The sequence below is a fragment of the Vigna angularis genome, chromosome 3 (assembly GCF_016808095.1).
Source record: "Vigna angularis cultivar LongXiaoDou No.4 chromosome 3, ASM1680809v1, whole genome shotgun sequence".
In the NCBI taxonomy this organism is placed as follows: Eukaryota; Viridiplantae; Streptophyta; class Magnoliopsida; order Fabales; family Fabaceae; genus Vigna; species Vigna angularis.
In genome coordinates, this window is record NC_068972.1 from 20736007 (window position 1) to 20757308 (window position 21302).

Sequence of the window (21302 nt, forward strand, 5' to 3'; positions counted from 1 at the left end):
TAAAGAGATCATTCTTAGAGAGCCACCATGACTATAAATAAACTAACAAAAGTAATCTTTTTCATGGGAGAAAAAGCATATATGGACGGGTCAAACGCAATGGTGAGAAAATAGAGGTCAGAAAAGACGATAGTGAAAGAAGCCATGGATGAACAGGAGAGAGAAACCATAAAAATCCAACATTCTTCAATAAAAAAACCTGAAAAGGGAAAAAGAGCAACCTCGATGGTCTGAATAGTTGCTTAAGAGGAGAGGAGACGTGCGACAACACACGATGAACCTGAAAGAGGAAAACGAGCGAGGCAACATAATTTTTTTCCTTAAAAGAACCTTAGACTCAGATACCATGTTGAATATAATAAAAACTATGTATGAAATTAATCTCCCTTGTATTGAATATACACTAGGATCCTTTATTTATAAGAAATATGGGATAAGCCCAAAATACAAATAAGAAATAATAACAAACTAACTAAAGATAAAAGATAAATATAAAATAAAGACAATATATCTAAGAAGGTTCTTCTCCATCTTACTCAAGGGAGAAACATTGACTTGGTTTAATTTCCTACCACCCAACTACATAAAACACTTCACCACTATCCGCACTAAGTTTGGGGTGCAATTCCCTATAAGCCATCCATATCTTCTAACATCTCTCAGCTTGAGCAATATCAGGCATGAGAAGGAAAAGCTGCTCTGAACGTTCATAGAGCCGTTTGGGAAGATTGTAAGGCAAATTCAGAACTTCAGTCACGAGGTGGCCTTGCACCATATGATCACAACATTATTTCCTGGACCCTTTGGTGACAGCCTTTGTATGAGGCTAGTAGAGAAGTGGAGAAGTATTGGAGTGAGAAAGGACGGTGGAGAAGTTAACGGTGAGATGAACCTGACCCAACAGTTTGGCTTCGCGCATCCAGGAATGGCCCATTGGGCCATTATATACGGAGAGAACGAGGATGAGAAGCTTTCTGGAGAGGCGACGGAGAGCGGTAGGGTCAAGGTGGAAGGTTGGGGCGGAGGTGGTGGTGTCAAGGTGGAGGTTGAGGCATAGAGAGGGAGGAGGGCCATTAGCCATGGTAACAAGGAAGAGAAAATGACCAAATCATTTTCAGTTGAATTTCATATTTTCAATTTCTAACATGACACACTGTTAGCCAACTCAGACATAATTTAATGTCGTTACTTTTTGAGGACTAAATATTACCGTTTCATTAAGAATAAGGATGAAAGTGAAGTAGAGTTTGGAAGAGAGACTAAACCTAAAAATACTTTATAGTTAAGAGACTAAAAGCATATTTAACTCATTAAAAAAATATTTAGAGGTAAAAGAAAAATGCTTGAAGGTTCATGGAGAAGCTTTAAAAGTCAAGTTTAAAAAACAATTTTTCTTTGAAAAAAAACCCTTGTTCAAGATGTCAATACCAAATACTCGGGCTTTGGCAGTATGATTATATACCCGAGTCTGATAACATGCCGCTCTCAGGCCGAGAACATGAATAACATGATCAGGATGTTAAACTTGATTAATCTAAGTAACGCCAATTACAGAGTGATTAGACTCTAATTACACTCAGGAGAAAAGAAAGTAAAAACCCATCTAGATAAATTTACTAGCACTTTTTGTAATTGAAAACAAACTTAATTTGAGTGTCGAAATGTCCGAGAAGACAACCGGACACCAAATTTCTAGAAGTGTAGGGAAACCAAAAATATATAGAGAGAGAGAAACTCGGCTTTGCAAGAACATGGGATTTATTCTATGTTTCTTTCTATTTCAATGGACCACTTCAAAAGGACTTTTGAAAGAGAAAAATATGAAAAAAAAATTGATTTCTCCTTAAATTAATATTATTTCATGTGTTGAAATAAAAATTTTAAAAATATATGAGAGAGTTTCTACAAATTAACTTATTTTAAATTTACCTAATGAAAAAAATTAATTTTAATATTTTTTATTTTCCTTTTTAGAAGTCTTTTTCCAAAAATTCCTCATAACCACTAACGGATTTTAATGGAAATTGAGGGTTGTTATCTTTCCAATTATATATATAATATTTAAAATATTTTAAAAAAAATTAATATATTTTATATACTTTTTGACACTTTCAATTTTTTTATGTATTTATATAAAAAATTTGACATTATATAATATTTGTTGAAAACCTCTCACCGGTTAATTGACCCCTAGTCACTTTAGCGATAGGCAAAAGTATTGTTTTATCCTGCTATTTACTTAGTCAGTCTGTTCAATTTGGTTTCTATATATAAAATATTAAAATGTTCAATCACGTCCCTCAATTTGAAAAAGAAAATGCACCTTTGAAGGTTCATTCAAGTTTCTCAATTTTCATAGCATAGCTAGAGCGACACATTGTCCAAGTGAATGCACCGAGAATCTGCAATTGGTGACCAAGCATTTGTTGTAGTTTTTACGCAAGGTATGCTGAAAGCTTCTCGAGCATCTCATATGGTATGACTAAAGGGAATGTCGAAAAGAACATAAGGGTTTTTTATTTGGTTTAAACGATGATGCTTAGCCACTTGACTAGGATTATTTTGGCTGTGTCTATGTCTAAGTTGAACATTATCACCAGACTCATCAACCAACCAATTGAAAGCAAACTAAATAGATAGCTTCAACTTCTTGGTAAGGTTGTAAACGTGGAAAGCTTTTTTTTTTTTTCTAACTTAAAAGAAAGGAAAGATAAAAGGGTCATTCTTTTCACTCTACTGTTGTGCTTATGCTTATGTTAACATTTTTTTAGTGGTTATAATAATATATTTTGGAGCCTTATGAAATTATTTATGACCTTTCCTCAATTGTTTTGTTTATTTTTAGTTTCATATTGAAGCAAAGTGTATATAATTTATTTAAATAAGCTTCGTAATTAAAGTTATGAGATAAACTCTATTTCAAGGTACATGTTATCTCCTCGCTAGTTTATAATGTGGGATAATGACTAACGATCAATATGTACAGTAACAAAGGTAGACCTTTATAAATTGTAGAAATAAATGTTGAGTTAACTATGATTTTTTTTTAATTATAATACAATTTTGGTTATTGTTTCTATCTCAAACTTTATTCTTCTTAGGTTTTAGAAAGTGCATTGACGTAATCTCTTACTCATCCAACATTGCAAACTATTTCCGACATAACAAACGATAAGTCATACAGCCTTACAAGACATTAGCATATGTTGGTCACTTTTTTTTTTTGCTTTTTTCACTTTTTTTTAAATTTTGTTTTTTCGTCCTTCTCATTTTCTTCATCTTTGTTAGAAGTTTTACATCAACTAGAGATAAAATCAAATCATAATAAATAATTAAGTACAAATCTTACTTTACAAGCCGATTTTGAAACTTCAAGTTGTACTTAAAGTTCATTTCTTAACCTAATATAAAAGTCGTGGGATAGAGGTTTTCCTAGCGAAGTTTTTTGTTCAGTTTTTTGTTCCACTTACTATTGGACAGACCACACAATAATGTCTAGTCTTATGCTTGAGATGTATATGCCTTGACGTGAGAGAGTGTGTTGGAAGTCTCACGTCGACCAGTGATAAAACCAATATATAGTATATAAGTGGGTGCAAATCTCATCTTACAAGCCGATTTTGTAAGTTTGAGTTATACTTAGAGTCCACTTCTTAATAATATTCTTGATCATGTTTTTCTTTGTTTTCAATCTCCATCTTCTTCTTCTTTTGGTTCCAACAAATCCAACTCTCTTCGTTCTCTTTCGGGCCCTTCTTTGCATCCACTTTCTTCGTCACCTTTGCATACAAGGCTTCAAAGTTGAAGATGTTAAAGACATTGAAGGCACTTCCATTAACCTCGCATATCTTCAATCATTGTCCCCTATCTGATTCTACCCTTTTTGGCATTGATATCATTCAACTATCCATCCTCATCTTTAATGATTGAATAATCTAGTCTAGTACATAAGACAATTATATTTGAAAAGCTTAGAAACATAAAATGCTACAAGATATTGCTTAAACGTATTCTTCATATAGTCCAGATATAAATGTTGCGAAATATCGTTTAAAGATTTACTTCTACGACCTATGATATATGAAAACTATAAAATATCACTTGAACTTATTATATATATATATATATATATATATATATATATATATATATATATATATTATATGGAAGATATAATTGAAAATGAATCTTTACAGCATTGATATGAAAATTATATAGATTTATCTTTGAATCAATATAGTTGAGATACAAATGTTATGTAACATATCGTCTAAACTCATTCCCTTTGATAATTTGAAAATGCATAAACATTATATCATGATACGAGCAAATGATTTATAAAGATAAAATTTATGCTCTAATCATTCATATCAAAATAATTTGAGTTACTCAAATTCTAATCAATATTGTTGAAATTCTTTCAAAACCCTTATAAACATATTTTGTTTAACATGGGTATTTGTTAAACATAAAAGATGGAAGATTGTTAAGACAAGATCGTCTAAAGAGAATAAACATTCTAGGCATTTGGAAGTTTTGAAGTTTAACAAACAATATTTAACTATTAGAGATGAATAGTGTTTGAACAATGTGCACATCATAACATTCTTGCTAACCACTTATAAAATAAATCATGACATGGTAAGTATAAAAGAATAAACAATGCTTTGACAATTATCTTAACAATTATCACTACTTGAAAAAGCTCAAACTTGTACTAAACGCTTATTATACAAAACATGCTTTGACATTATATCAACGTATAGATCATTAAATTCATGTACGTATTATACCTTGTTTGCTCTATTTTTTCCCTCGTTATTTGTGTAGATTTTGACAACACCAAGATATACTCAAAAGCATTGCACGGGGATCAGAAAGACGTTGTAAGAGAGGAAGACATTCCTCAAATGTTTCCTAAAGCTTTACGTCTTACCATAGTCGTACAAGCTCTAACTACGAAAACAATGTTGTTCTTCCCAAAACGTAGAAAATACATGTCTTTATACGGGAAGCCACTTAATCTCAACAAAGTTAACTATCTCTAAATAACGATTATCTCATGAAGAAAACTATAAAAGGATGACTCGCACAAGAGAATACAAGAACTTTTTGTTATCATTGTAACTTTACACTGTTATTTTCTCACAAGCTTACATAAGTTTGTTCATAGAACAAAAAGAAAGAACTTCACAAGTTCTCAAATTTTTGTATTGTACTTATCCTCTCATTGAGAGTTATAGGAAACTGTACTTGTAAACCAACATTGATTGTGTTTGAAAATTCTAAAAATAATTAAAATACTTGTATTGTTTAGCTCAAAAGAGATAAACTTATTAGATAGTTGTATAGGGTTTATACTAGGAGTGGTTAGAATATTTAGATACCAGAAGTGGTTAAACTCGGACTAGTTAGGATTGACTAGGGGAGTAGGAGTGGTGAGAATACTTGGTGTATACCAGAAGTGGTTTGTACTTGATTGTAATCTTTGATAAAATTAGTGGAACCTCTTAAGAGTTCTTGAGAGAGATTGGACGTAGTTCATGATTGAGTGAACCAGTATAAAATACTTGTGTTATTACTTTAATTTCTTATAACGTTTTCCTAAACGCTTGCTTAAAAATACAAACGTCTAACAACTATTACAAACCGTTCAACCCTTGCAATAGTTATTAAGTGTTAGTTTGCAACATAGCAGCATCTTGTGACACAACAACATCTTCTTCACAATGAGGCACCTCAAAATGTGTTTCACTCTAACCTTTACATTCACCATCACCTATACCTACACACTGACCTTTCTTATGCAACACAGATTCAACTTCTCATTCAGCTGTATCACTAGGAAATATTCCAACATTTGTATCACCTAAGGTTGAGACACTATGTGAACCACAAATACATGAACTTGACCATTTAGCCTAACTAAGTAACCATATGCATGGCTCTAGTGTCATCACACAAAGGTTTCAACCTATCATCCAAGATAGAACCCCCTCCTACACAGTATCACAACTCTTTGAGTCCAACATACTCCAACCATTTCGCTACACTTACCACAAAAAAGTAACTCCAATTGTTTAGGTCAATAGATACCGTAGAAGTTTCTCCATCATATTTCAACATGTCATCATTTACGAACTTTCCTTCATGATTGAAAACAACCTCAAAATCCTCCTCTATCACGCACAACAATATATAAATATTTATAGACCTATAAAATAATAATATACCGTAAAAAAAATACCTATTAAAAATAAAATACACTTAAACAAACAATCCAATACAACTTTAAACATGAAGGATCACATCGCAATCAACAACGAAACACATTTCAATATTATAAAATAACCTCAATATGTAGCTTTTCAAATACGAAAGACATATGACGATAAAAATCATTCAAGAATAAATTGTAAACCATAATACAATATCTACTCACCTTCACGATGCCAACCAAAAATGTTCCAAATATGATGACAAATACCTCAAATGAAACCTAATTTCTATATTCGACAATTAATTTCACTTAATCAATCTTTGCATGAAACAAACCTAATTCGTATCGGTGAACGCTAATTTGAGACCATGCGACTTTAATGAAAACAATCCTAACTTATGTGTTTTTAATTAAATTTTCCCATTTTTTATGTTAATAGGAAAATCCACGTCAGTATCCATCTAAATGTATTATACAACTACAGTTCGTCACGTCATTTAAAAAACTACATTAAGAAGGTATTTTTAATACGATTCAACGAACTTAACGTTAGAAGTCCAATTATTTTAATTTTTCATAAGTAAAGACTTAAATAAAAAAAAAATATAAGTGACTCGAGATTCAATCCAAAAATATAAAGAACTCGAGAATGAATACACTTAACACAAATGATATAGATGAAAATGGTAATAAAATGAAAAAGTAGTTTGACGATATAAACAATAACTAATAGTAGTTGGGTTGTAGGAAAGTGAGAATCCATTGCATAAGGCTTCTGTTATCTAAACAATCTATCCTCTGTTTTGTTTTTTTTTTTGTTGAATCTGCAGTTTGTTAGAGTGCAGTGAGTGTAGTTGGTTGTTGGGTGAATGCCTCTCTCAGTCCCTTCCAAAACCCTCACTCACCCAGTCCTTCATGGACCTTCCTCATTCCCCTCCATTTCCAAACCTCCATGCTTCAAACATCACCTTCTCAATCGCGCATTCGCCTGCAAAAGCCTCGAAATCGCCGCGCCCAGCCTCTCCCTCCATTCCAACGTTCCACCGAATTCCAAACACGTCGACGTCGCCACTCTCAGCAACCTCTGCGTGGACATCGTCCTCAATGTCCCCCAGCTCCCCCCTCCCTCGCCGGTTCAACGCAAGGCCTTCATGGACCGTTTGGCTCAGTCTCCCCCTGACAAGGTTCTCTCTCTTTCTCTTCCGTTTCATCATTTAGGGTTTGGGCTAAACCTAGGTTCGGTGTTGTCGTGGTTTGTTAATTGTCATTTAAAACCAATCTGTGTGGTGAGAAATATCCTCCCCCAATCAGTTCAGTTCTGTAAAGGGAACTGTGCAAGTTTTTGTCGTTACTTTAGATGCTCTTCTTTTCTGCTACTGTTTTCTGTTCGCATTCCCCACTTACTCGTGCGGTTGCCAATTCGTCATCATAATCTGAGAACATCGCTCTTTGACTTTTGCCTGAAAGAGCTTATTTAGACTTGTCTTGTGGCGTTGTACTTGTGTAAGGGATTAATTAAGCGTGTTTTATAGCATAAGAAACTTATTTCATTTGTTTTCTTATTTTCTTATCCTGTAAGTGTTTTAAGAGAAATTTATTGAAACGTTCTAGTGTTCTGGGGAATTTTTAGGTTAGCGTAGAACTTATGAAAATATTTGCAACTTATATGAAAACAATTTAGCTCTTATTTTCTATTCAATTATAGAAACAACTTATACATCAGTACATGCATGATAATTTCGTATTCAATAAACATTTAATTAAGTTACGGATCCTTAATAATGGAAATTTAAGTTGTCATTCCTGCAATTTCCCTCCCTTTTCATACTGTTCATTTTTGTGTTTATTTTCTGCAAATGATTGTATTCCCTTATTTCATCCTATGGCTTTTGGTGTAGAAATATTGGGAAGCAGGTGGGAACTGCAATATGGCTATAGCAGCTGCAAGGTTAGGACTTAACTGCATTTCTATAGGTCATGTGGGTAATGAAATCTATGGGAAGTTTCTGTCGGACGTGCTTCATGATGAGGGCATTGGTTTGGTTGGGATACTTTCTAATGACAATAGTGACAATATCATCGACAGATCTAGTAGTGATAGTGGCTCTTATGATACTCTTCTATGTTGGGTTCTTGTTGATCCTCTGCAAAGACATGGATTTTGCAGGTAAAAGTCATCTTTCCTCTAATTTTTATTGTTGTTATCGTGTTGGATATTATTTGTTTTCATATTTTTGTTTACAATGACCTAACCTATTACTGTTTCTCTATTAGTCGGGCTGATTTTAGCAAGGAGCCTGCATTTCATTGGATGAGTAAATTGTCCAGTGAAGTTAAAATAGCTATTGAAAATTCAAAGGTCTTGTTCTGTAATGGTTATGGCTTTGACGAGCTCTCTCCTGGTGCAATACTCTCAGCAATGGAATATGCTGTTGAAGTTGGCACATCAATCTTCTTTGATCCTGGGCCACGAGGGAAGGAACTCTCCACTGGGACACCTGATGAACAAAGAGCTCTTAACCAGTTATTGAGAATGAGTGATGTTATTCTTCTAACTTCTGACGAGGTTATTGCATTTATCCTTGATAGTTATTGTGATCTCCCATAATTGTTTGCTTCAGGGTTAAGCTGTACAATTTCTAATATGATGTCATACAGTTACTCTTTCTTTGCTTTATAATCTATAAAACTCGCCTTTTGTGTGTGTGTGTATTTCGTTGTTTTGCACTTTGCATTTAGATGTGCAGCAAGTACTCCATGTTTATCTGTCCCCCTCTCTCAGTTTCTTGTTTTCATATTAAGGACTTTGTTATTATATTCTGTGTTTTAGCACCTTCAGAACCTTATGCAGTGCTTACACCATTCCTCAAATATGGACATACGTTGTCCAACCTTTTTTGTATGCTGTACATATTTCTGCTAGCATAATTATGGACACTTTCACCTTACCAAATTGTATTTTGTCCAAGAAACTGTATCTATCTGGAATCTTTAAAAGTGTTGTGTAGTTTTGCAACTTTCAGTTTGCTTCACTTGTTCTTTCTATCTAGGTAGCAAAATTCATATGAAACATTTGGAAGTATGAAGAAAAGCATAATCTTTAATTGAAAGTAATCCTGATAATTCATTTGTTTGTGTCAGTCGATTGTTCATATTTCAGAGTCCTTTGGAGCTTGTTTACCATCTGTATTTCTCAGGATAAATTTGAGCCTAAATCATAATGATTAGCAGGTTTTTGCACAGTCCAAACCCATACCTACTGATCAATGATAACACACCTTTCCTGCTTGCCCACCAGACCCCCACCATTCTGTTGCCAATCCCTTTTCCCCTACTTCTAAACCTTGGTTTTGGTAAGGTGCTTTCACATTATTATGTAATGGCTTTGTTTCACTTGAACAACATTTAGAATTCAATGTATTTGATAAGTTAAAATGTATTTTCCTTTCTTACCGAGTCATTGATAGTCAATTATTTGCATGCTAACTTTTCCTATCTCTACAAATTTATTTTACATTATTGATGGATGAGTCAAGACTCAGCACCAGTATCTTTTGTCCAATCTAGTTGACAACTACAAACTTTAATGATAGCCCATTAAACATGTTGGAGATCCCACATCAACTAAACAAAAGAGCAAATTCTAATATATAAGTGGGGGCAAACCTTCACCTCATTGAACCAGTTTAGTGAGGTTTACCTTAATATGGTATAAGAGTCACTAAGAGTCTATTCTAGTTGAGAATTGGGTCTATCGTATCACTTGCTATTGTAGGGACCTTGATTCCCATGCTTGATGTCTTTGGTGTAAATGCACGATGTCTTTGGCGTGAGGGATGTGTTGGAGATTCTATATCGACTAAAGATAAGATCAAATTATAATATACAAGTGGAGGCAAACTTCAACTTATGGGGCTAGTTTAATAAAGTTGAGTTATGTTTAAGTTCCGGAAAAGTATTGGTTCAGGTTGAGAAAAGTAAACCATGCTAGCTCTAACTACCTTTTATTTAGTTTGCATTCATATTGCAACACTCACCCGTCAATGCCCTACTCAGTCACACGGGTAACTTGTTCTTACAGCTTTCACAAAATTTGTTTTTTCTCCAGTTTTTTTTAACTTTAGTTACTTGTGTGGTCTTTATAATTGTAAAAACTTTATACCTTTTCATTCCTATACTTAAAAACTTCCCATTTTAGTCTTACATTATTTTTTGTTTTTTAATCCCTTTTAGTCATTACACATCATTTTTAGTCTTTTTAGTCATCACAGTAAGAACTAAAAGGGATTAAAATGGTATGTGTAGGGACTAACGGGATAGTATAGGGACTAAAAGGTAAAGATTTTGCTCTTGTAAGGACCGAATGAGTAATTATATATATATATATATATATATATATATATATATATATATATATATATATATATATATATATAAAAGGATGACACTATACCTTCTTCCCAACTTAGTTCTCATCTATCAGTTCTGTTTTCCTATAAATCTGCCTCCAGAATATTTGTCTACCATAGATAGGCAATGCAGATGAAAAATAGTTTGATGTCACCATCAGGTGGCCTCTAAGTTTTAATTTTTAAGCACGACTGGCAGCTCCGCAAAATTGTTCACAATATATGTTTCTGAATTGCCTTAGATCCTCTATTTCAAAGTCTCATATTTTAGTAAATTTGAATTTGTGGTGCCCTATCCTGACTCCAAAAGGGCTTGTCTCTATCTTTGTTAATCTGACATTACCAAGTATTATGAAATTCATAGGCTTGAGTTGATCAGATTATCTAAATCATGCCACAATTACTTTTGTTGTTAGGCCATATGTTGTCAAACTCCTGCCTAAGCAAAAGACTTTTGGAGTTTACATTTTTTGCATGGCAATCTCCCAAGTCGTTTACAGAAGATAGTGGTTGTCTTATTCCCATAAAACAATAACGTGATGCAAATTAAGTTGCTTTTTGTTTCTCCTCTTTTTTGTTTGGCAAACTACTTTCTAATTTAGGTCATCTTTGATTTTATTGTTTTGCATGACAGGCTGAGTCATTAACTGGCATAGAAGATCCAATATTAGCAGGGCAGGAGTTTCTCAAAAGAGGGATCCGCACGAAATGGGTGATTGTAAAAATGGGTTCTAAGGGTTCAATTATAATAACGGCCTCTAGCATAGCTTGTGCACCTGGATTCAAGGCATGAGCTTCTCGTTCTAATCTTCATTGCCTCTTAAATTCTTGCAAATTTTGGAACATAATATTTTTTTTCCACTTGATATACTGCCATGTTCTGCTTAGCCATGCTTTGACCCACTTTGGTATTCAAGTTTCATAAATATTATCAGCTTAAAGGTGAATATCTCAGTTAAGGGCAAATTAATCAAATGATTCAAAACTACATAGTAACCACGTTTTATGAACATTGTGGTTTCTTCAAGTGGAAGATTTTTTTTTCCTTCAAAAGAGTCAAACATGCTTTTCTAACGTCCTAATATTGAAGGAATAGTTAAGCTCAACTGTTTGGTATGCTCAAAGTATATGTTGTTATTTCTTCTTTGATTGTTCAAAAGTGCTTGTCTCTTCCAATGATATTTAAGAAACTTATGTGACAACTTTTTTTTTCCTTTGACAACCTTTACCATTTTGTTATAAACTAATTGTAATTCTGAACTGTTATCAGGTGAATGTTATTGATACTGTTGGTTGTGGAGACAGCTTTGTAGCTGCTATTGCCTATGGTTTTATACATAATATGCCACTGGTTAATACATTGGCAATTGCAAATGCAGTGGGTGCTGCTACAGCCATGGGCTGTGGTGCTGGTAGGAATGTAGCAACACTAGAGAAGGTAGTAGACTTAATAAGATCATCAAACATCAGCGAAGATGATGAATTTTGGTTTGACATACTTGAAAAGAATGTGGTATCTCAGGAAATAACATATCTGTCAAATGTTATGAACGGAAAAAGAAACCATCTCAACCTTGTCTCATTTGACAAAGTTGTCTCTGAAATCTTGCCCAGGCTTGATCTACAACAAACAGTAGGGAATTTGTCAACTTGATTGATTATGGAAAAATGGGTTGCAACCACTGATATCTGTTCATGTAAAAGAACTCTTCTGATTCTTGGGTTCTTAGCTTCACTCTGTAAAAGTTAAAGCTTAAGCATTTAGATAATGGAGTTTTATAACCCAACAGGGTTACATAAATTGCCGTAGCTAGAATGCTTTGGCAAATACATGAAAGGTAGCTAGCTTATCATCAAGCATTTTAACTGATTTGTGGCATTTCAGTCTCAACGGTATTCCCTTAATTTTGATTTCAAAGGTATATTTTACTCCACGAACCAGTGGAGCAGAGCTGTTATCCTGAGATCCCAATTTTTTGCTTCATGTTCTATGTTTATGATTTTCAAACAGTGATTTGTAATAGTCTCCTTATTTACATAGTTGATTTTTGACACGAAAAGGCTGTTTGTATGCACTCTAATATATTACTTTGCAATATCTTGTTTACATTTCACCCTTAGAATTTTGTTTCCCTCTTGATCAGTAGATTCAAGTACGTGACAAAACAATGGTATTTTGCACGCCGTAGTAGTAAAACCAGACCATCGACTCCTCTCTGCGTCGGACTCTGATCATATTAATTTATATTAACTGCAAAATTTTACCTATAATAAAGAAAATCACATCGAAATGGTTATAGTTGCGTTCATTTGGGTTGTCGGCTCTATTGGATAACATTTGTTGAAAGGAACGGGAGATTAGGTTTTATACTAATTGAAATAAATTTTCTTTCTCAGATCGGGATCTGAGTGAGGGGAGGTTTTATGGTAATTAAGTATTTTAACCTAAATGATTTTATTTGTCTACTTTAAACTAATTTGTCTTTTCTTTCATTTCTATGAAAACCAAATGATTTTTTATCGTTAGATTTAAATAATGTCTTGGTTCTTCGATAGTTTGTGAATTTTATATATAATTTTAACTAATATGTGTATTCTTTTACAACTTTTTAATTATATTTTGTTCAAATATTCTCTATGCTACTTCTAGTTTATAACTAGCACACATAGTCATTATGTATTTCATTTATTTCTTTCAATGATAAAAAAAAGTATCTTTTAACATTGAGTTACTTTTGGATGTATTTCTCCTTATTACAAGAAAATATGTTCTTAAAAGATTACAAGGATAAAAGAAGAAATATAAACTCAAACACTCCTTGTTGAGAGTACTTCACAAATGCAAAGATTTATAAAGTTATCTCACGTACTCTTTGTTCTATAAGGCAATCTATTAATTTAACTCTTTGAAAATTAAAAAGCAATAACAAATGCAAAACACATTATGATTCTACATAAGGTTGTTAGATCTTTTTGCATTATGGTAGTCACTTCTTCATCATTGTGTCCTTTCTTAGGTGAGCTTGTGAGTATCCTAGAAGTCATGAGTATAGATGATTTGATGGTTAAATGAAAATCAAGCATGCTTTTTCTTGGTGATCTCATTGTTTTTATTATGAAACATAAGAAAAAAAATTCATTTCATTAAAATTTGATATTTTTTATGATCAAAATCATGGGTGTCTTATCTAAACTATGATGGTTGGAGAAAACTAAATTGTAATTGATTAAATTATTAAAATTAGATTACCTTGATTTTATTGTCTATAATCTTATTAAATCATCTAGGTTTAAAACTATAAAATTGTGTTTTCTACACAATAGAGAAGTGACAACTACATAAAAAAGAAAAAAAGTATGCTTTTTAACAAAGTTAAACACATTGGAATATTAGAGAAAAGAGAACAAACTGGTGAAACTCATCAACTTCATATCTAATGTGACTCTCAACGTATTAAGTGAATGTACTTAATTACTCTTATGCAAACTTCATTAGAAGATACATGTAACAAAGAATTTCTCTCTTCAAGTAAGCAAGTCTTTTTTTTATTTGTACGTAAATAGATCTCTATAGGTAAACACTTAATGAGATTAAATCTCATGCCCATCCTTAATGACATTAACCCTAAGTTTGTTTGAGGTATATGTTAAAACCTTCTTTATAAACACTTATTGGTCAAATATGTTGTTTGTTTAAGAATGCTTATATAGATAGAATTTTTAGAAGCTTGTAAAAAAAACTCATATCCTCTAAACGGGAAAATAATTTAAGACGAAAACAAAAAAGCCTACTTTATAATGACTAGAAAGCTAGTTAAGCCCATGAAAAGAACTAGCACATTATCATATCCTCTAAATCCTATCGAGTCATTATACGAACTGTAATACAGTGAAAATATAGGATATGACAGGATGATGGCTGCAAGAGAACTAGTACAGCTAAAATTGAACGGTCAATGTTTACAAATGGTATGGCTCCTCATCTAAAATTGAATGTTATGTTCTCAATAGCCATAATTGGTGCCATAAACGGGTCCATAATCTGCGGAAGGTACGTGGCCTGCATGACCAGCAGCGCTTGAGGGCGGAGATGGGTAGACAGGAGCACTGGTAGGATAGGAATTGTAACCTTGGTTCATTGATCCTCCCATATGTTCCTGAGTTGCACTGGCAGCTTCAGCCATGAAATTCTGCATCCGATACACACATTGTGGGCATTTCAGAGAAAAACAGCCATAATAATGACAATAACAAAAACACTCTATTCTATCCTGAGTAGCATTAACAATATTCTTTTAAGCCTTAACTACAACAGTTGTCATTCAAACCTCATGACAAACACTAGACTACAAATAAATACTTGGATGTCAAGTACATTCCCTCTCCTCGTGCGGCACTTTCTTTATACCATTCACTTATAACTTTACGTAAAAGAATGAATATTGAAAAGACAAACTTTAAGTTAAACCCAACATACTTGTATTTGAAATTAATATACCCACACGAATTAACTAGTTTGGGAGCTAGTAATGCATAAATAAAAAGACGTACCAAACAAATTTAACCATTGCCACTCCAATTACCCAAAAAAACCCAGATAGTCTATCAAACAATGACAAAAACCCTTTAAAACAAAATACCTGCACCAGTTGTTGGGCAGCCTGTATTTGTGAAGCAGTACCACTTATCTCAACAGTCATCTCCCCAGGCACACCCCTGGTCTCCTGAATTGTAATACTTGCTCCACTGGCACGACGGATGTAGCTGATGTTTGTCCCTGATGCTCCAATAACAGCATCTGCATAGGAAAGAGGAATTTGCATGTGCTGCGTGACCTACATAGTACAAAAAAAATCATATTAAACCACAAAAAAGTGTTTTAAAATCAATGTTTCTCTCTGACATAGTCAAGCTTGGCAAAAATATACCTTAGTCACAACAGATTGTGGCGGTTGCGCACTGGATGGATGAATTCCCATGGAAGCATCTCTTCCATAGGCAGGTGGAGGACCCTGATGTAGGTGCTTGTCCATGGGAGGCAGATCAGCAGGTGGGTAGTAATTATCATAGTTATGCGAAGGGGGCATATACTGAGGATTGGGTGGGAAAGCAGGTCCACCACCACTAACAGGTCCAGGAGCTGGAAAACCTTGAGGAGGACCCCAAGGTTGGTGTGGTGGGCCATGTGGCACATTCTGGTTAGCCCGAACATCTGGCCTTTGCATCTGAAGTTTTGGAGGAAGAAAAAAAAAATTATTCACAAAATGAATGGTAATAAAATTGATCCATATAACTACACAAAAATAAATTCAGAGTTCCCTTCAATTCAAAGCACATGAAAATAAAGTGATGACACTTGGAAACATTGAAACCCCTTCTCAAACTACATAGACAAAGAATGATAAAAAAACAGGAATACATATACAATTTACAGGAAGCCTACTCTAACGTTTTCCATCCCACCATATCATAATCAACTATCCTCAACTATAACCCGAGATTGAAAACAACATTCTGTATATAGCTTAGAGTGTTCGAATCAGACTTAATGACTTATCATGACATAATTAAACTCGTGAGATAAATTCTCTGTATACATTATTAATTGGTCATTGGCAATTTTCAATTTTTGAATAAAAAACTGAAAGTAAAATGAACTGACCTGTGTTTCAAATACACCAACTATGCTGCGGTCAACCAAGAATTTCCGTAGATGAACTGCAACAAGTTCAACTGCCTTGTGAACCCCAGAGGATTCTCCTTGTATTTCGACAACACTATCATCTCGCAGGGCAAACACTGGGAGGTGTTCTGTTGTATATATAATATATGATTCAGGTACCATAGTTACTAACTTGGATATCATAAATCATGCTTCTCAAATATATGGTTACTAAAATATTATTAGTTCATTACTTGACAACACAGCCAACTTTTCAAATACTAACATATGTAGCATCAAAGATTCACTGAAACTTGGGAAAATATTGAAAAGGAAAATGTGTTCATTGGCACACAAAAGTAACACTTCCTAATATAGTTTACAGTGCTCGAAGGCGCACCTGAACCAAGAACACGTATGTTGCAACCTGTGGAATCTTGAAAGGATTTTATAGTGGCTCCCTGTTTCCCAATTAAGCTCCCTGCTTGAGTATCTGCCACTAGAAGCCTTGTAACAACTGTGCGTCCTGCACCTGATGCACCATCAGCAGGATGAGGCTCTACGTTGACAACCTGTTTATGAACTCTTAACAAACCATCCACAGCAGGTGGTATGGTGCGATCTGGCTCTTCTTTTGCAGAAACCATTACCTTTTAAAAGCGTAAAAGGAGAATTGAGAAAGAAACACAACATAAGCAGCTAAATTTCAAATTTTAAAGCAAGCTAATTTTATATACTTGACCCATGGCTGATTCATCACCACGTTGCAAAAATACATATCAATATTGCATCACTAGCAAAAAAAAGAAAAAACATATATGTACTATCTGTTAACCTTATTTTCATTTCTAACAATCAGTGTCTTTGGTTCCACAAATTAGCAACTCTACTAAACTAAATTTTCTTTAACATTATTTATATTTCTTAGGAAGAATGCATCATCCCTTAATCCAAAAATTAGCATAAACACTGAATTTAATAATTGTAAATCTTGAGAAGAATTTGATAATGATAAGTAATTAAATGGACCAAGATATATTTCAGTTTTATTAATTAGATATATTTCAGATTTACAATTTTCCCATATAGCTTCAGATCTACACATTAGATATATTTCAAATTTCATAATCTTTTTTAATTCTTATTTTAGTAACTTAAGAGTGTTCCGAGGAAAGTGTTTACTGGGAGTGTGGCAAGCCACCAATCGACCAAGTTCTGAAGTTACCAGGAAGTGAACGCTTCTTTCCACCAAAATCTGCACATTCTTAAGTCAAAAACAACGTTTCAGCAGTTGTAAATGCTCATTGTTGTTTCCTTCAACTTGAACTTTGGCACTTCAATTTGATGCCACTTTAGTCATTCATATTAGCTGACAACCTGCACACACCCATTTGATCATCGTGACAAAAGACATCTCTTTTTATATATTAACTTGTTGATTATTTATTATTTCTTGGGTTCAACTAGATTATTTTTATTTTATGCTTTTACTCCCTTGTTAATTTTTTGTTTTATTTTGATAACACAGTTTCTTAGCAATAATATTCATTTGTTAACATGAATGAAACATTATGTTTCATCTCAAATTTAGTATGTAACTTCGTTTTATCAAATATATGTTTTCCACATCAAGGTACTAATCAGATACTAACAAATATAGGACTAAGCATGACGTATGATTGATTTATCAAATAGAAGCTCCCTTTATTATATTTTATAACTCTGATTCATAATGATCGAGCAAAGAATCCATAGGTACCAACCACGGCACTATAACACTGCAGCAGAGCATCACAGCAGCTGGTGGCCACAAGAAACTCATAGTACACCACTTTGGCATTGAAACAATAGCAGCCAGATTGCATATGATAGCCGGATCCAACCTTTCTTGCACAATCAACCCCTTTTCCAGCCCATTCATTTTCCCGCCAGGTTCACCTCCAATCTCTGTTTTGCAATTCAATAAACACTTAACTGCTGCAACTTAACCACAACATACATTAACATTTTGCACAATCAACCCCTTTTCTTCCAAGCCCATTCATTTTCTTGCCAAGTTCACCTCCATTCTCTTTTGCAATTCAAAAAACACTTAACTGCTGCATCTTAACTAAGAAATATATGACTACCACTGTTTATTCGTGTAGTGTGTTATTCATAGCACATCAAATACATAAAATTCCACTATCTTTCTTGTCATGGCCCTCTGTTTTTCTATAAACTCTATTTTCCTAATTTTCTTTTAATTTCGTGTAGTTTCATTTCTCACAATGTTATAGCTCAAATTAATGGTCAATATGCGTTAGACTAACTTCTTGCTTAAGAATTAAGAATATATCATCATTTTAGATAATACATTATGTTTAAGCATTTGTATATATTCTATACTATTATTATGCATTATTTATCCTGAATCTATAGTTCAGCAAAGTAACCAATCCCCTACCCACTATAGCAACTTTAAGGTAGGTCATGCAAGGCATTTCGTATTGTTAACTATACACTTATTCAATAAGATAATGGAACAATGAAGGAAAGGGAAGTTCATAAAGCCTAACTGTAAGGAGGGTGTTGAAGGAAAACCATAAATCAATCCATTCAAATAATTCTAATATGCCTACAGATAGATAGGAAAAATACATAATGTGCTTGAAACAGTTAAAATCCAACATTATCAACTGCATGAATAACAAGAAACTAAAAAATATATACTCACAGCTCTTTCCGCAGTTCCAGGGGGACCATCAAGAATTTTTATACGAGCCTTAGTCTCTTCAGTAATTTTCCTAATAAACTCGCCTTTACGACCAATAATACTGCCAACCTTTTGCACAGGAACCAACATCCTGAAAACATTTTCCCCAGGCCACCCTGGCCATTTTTTTACTTCACCTCCTTTCAACTCCTCCTGAGATTCCTGTTTCTCCTCAGAGCCTAAATTCTCAGTCATGTCTCCTTCAACATGCTGTTCCTCAGCATTTTCTTGAGGAGGAAAATCAGGGTTTTCAGGCAAACCTTCTCCATCATTCCCATCAAAATTATTTTCCGGAACATCAGCATCCACGGCCAAATTGGCCTCATCATGTTCATCGGGCTGCAGTTGCGGAAACCCTGAGTCATCAATCACATTTCCTCCATCATGTTCCTCAGAATGATTTTGTGGAAACTCAGGGTTCTCAGGCACATAGCCAGCATCTTGTCCGTCAAAAACTTCTCCAGACATCCCAGCAACTACGAAACCAAACACATGAAACAACAACTCATAAGTATCCTTTTCAACAGAACACACAAATCAAATTAATTCAATGATAAAAATAAAACGGGGGTAAAGAATTCATCAATTGTTCCATCTACACACACTCATCAAGAAGAGGACTAGCTAACAACAAGAATCACCGTTCGAAATCCACAAAACCCTACAATCAAACTCCGTAACTTCCAATGTCCTAAAACAAAACCCCGCATCAGCTGAATAAAAGAAAAACCCAAATCGACACAAAAGTAATCAAATCCACCGTTCATCCACACCAGAAAGAAGTGCAGAATAACAACTTAGCCGAACAAGACGAATAGAAGGAGCTCAGATACGAAAGCGAAGAGAAAGAATGCAGTTATTCAACCCTAACGAAAAGTGAAAACTGTAGAACTCGCATTTGAATATTCTAAGCGAACGAAAAAAATACTTCAAAGTGAAAACAAAGGATAATGTGAAAACCCTCACGCGAGCATAGTGGAGTTAGAGAACTTACTTTGATTCTCGAAGCTTCGGAGAACGGAGAGAAAAGAACTACGGTGGCGTTTCGATACGAAGAGAACGGTGCTGTTCAGAATTTAGGTTTTCGTAAAGGATGAGAGACGGAGACACCTTCACATCTTATTTTATTTGCTTTCCTCGCCTTTAACCTACTCGTATTCACAACTTTGGCGGTTCTTTTATTTTTTATTTTTTATTGTTGATGTTTGAATTTCTTAAAAATATTGCAAATAAATTAAATGTGTGAATAAATAATTTTAAACCTTTATTTATTTAACTAATTGTTGATAAAAAAATTAAAAACTAATATGCTAATTTATCTTCTAAAATAAATCGTTCACCTTAGAGAACACAATTTTATTCATAAGTTAAGAAAACTGTTTTTAATTCTATAGTAGAAATAACTGAAAATTGTCTAAAATTATTTAAATAGTCTTTGAGTGTTAAAAAATTACGACATGCAAGTCATATATTAAGTGACTCGACAAATGATGATAGAGACCCATATGATTTTATCTTCTAAAATAAGTCGTTCACCTTAGAAAACACAATTCCATTCATGAGTTAAGAAAACTAATTTTTAATTTTGTGACAGAAATAACTAAAAATTATCTAAAATTTGTAGGAGTTAAACTATTTTAATTTTAGTCCATTACTCACTCTTTTAAACAAGACAAATTATTTAAATAGTTTTTTTAAGTGTTAAAAAATTATGATATGTAGGTCATATATTAAGTGACTCAACAAATGATAATAGAGACTAGTATGAAAATTTTGGAATTTTCTCAATGTGTAAAACTCTGGAAGAATATAAATGAGAAGTGGGGACATACTTCACTGAAAAGAAAGATTTTACTGAAACAATCATAACTTATAGTGTAGAGAATGGTAGAAAATTGAATGTTTTTAGAAATGACAAACGAAGAGTTTGTGTGAAATATTGTGGGACAAAAGGAAAATGTTTATGGTACACTTATTATGCATATAAGGTTGCCCAAAGTACATGACAATTAAGAAATATTATAAACAAGCATACTTGTAGTAAATAATTTTCGTTTAGTGACTTCAAAATGGTTAAGTGACAAGTTAGAGAAGACCATAAAGAAAATCCAAATATTAATCACACTGACCTCTAAATCAAAGTTTGTAAGAAATGGAACATTGGTGTGTCTAGGTCTACAACGTTTAGGGAAAAACAATGACATACAAGAACATTGATGGTTGTTTCAAAGAACAATATAAAAGAGTATATGACTA

The 21302-nt window shown here is 33.5% G+C and overlaps 2 protein-coding genes across 2 annotated transcripts; one reads left to right on the plus strand and one right to left on the minus strand.

The window, feature by feature from the left end:
• Positions 1-6919: 6919 nt before the first annotated feature.
• LOC108326328 (fructokinase-1) lies at positions 6920-12736 on the plus strand. Its single transcript, XM_017559771.2, has 5 exons — positions 6920-7404; positions 8119-8387; positions 8495-8786; positions 11264-11416; positions 11900-12736. The coding sequence occupies exons 1-5, from the start codon at positions 7090-7092 to the stop codon at positions 12281-12283; spliced, it is 1413 nt and encodes a 470-aa protein (XP_017415260.1). The 5' UTR covers positions 6920-7089; the 3' UTR covers positions 12284-12736.
• A 1707-nt stretch (positions 12737-14443) lies between these two features.
• On the minus strand, positions 14444-20188 carry LOC108326349 (flowering locus K homology domain). Its single transcript, XM_017559807.2, has 7 exons — positions 20041-20188; positions 19008-19522; positions 16692-16941; positions 16292-16440; positions 15558-15854; positions 15270-15464; positions 14444-14819 (listed from the first exon to the last, which is right to left on the minus strand). Exons 2-7 carry the CDS (start codon positions 19512-19514, stop codon positions 14634-14636), a joined length of 1584 nt encoding a protein of 527 aa, XP_017415296.1. The 5' UTR covers positions 19515-19522; positions 20041-20188; the 3' UTR covers positions 14444-14633.
• Positions 20189-21302: the final 1114 nt, after the last annotated feature.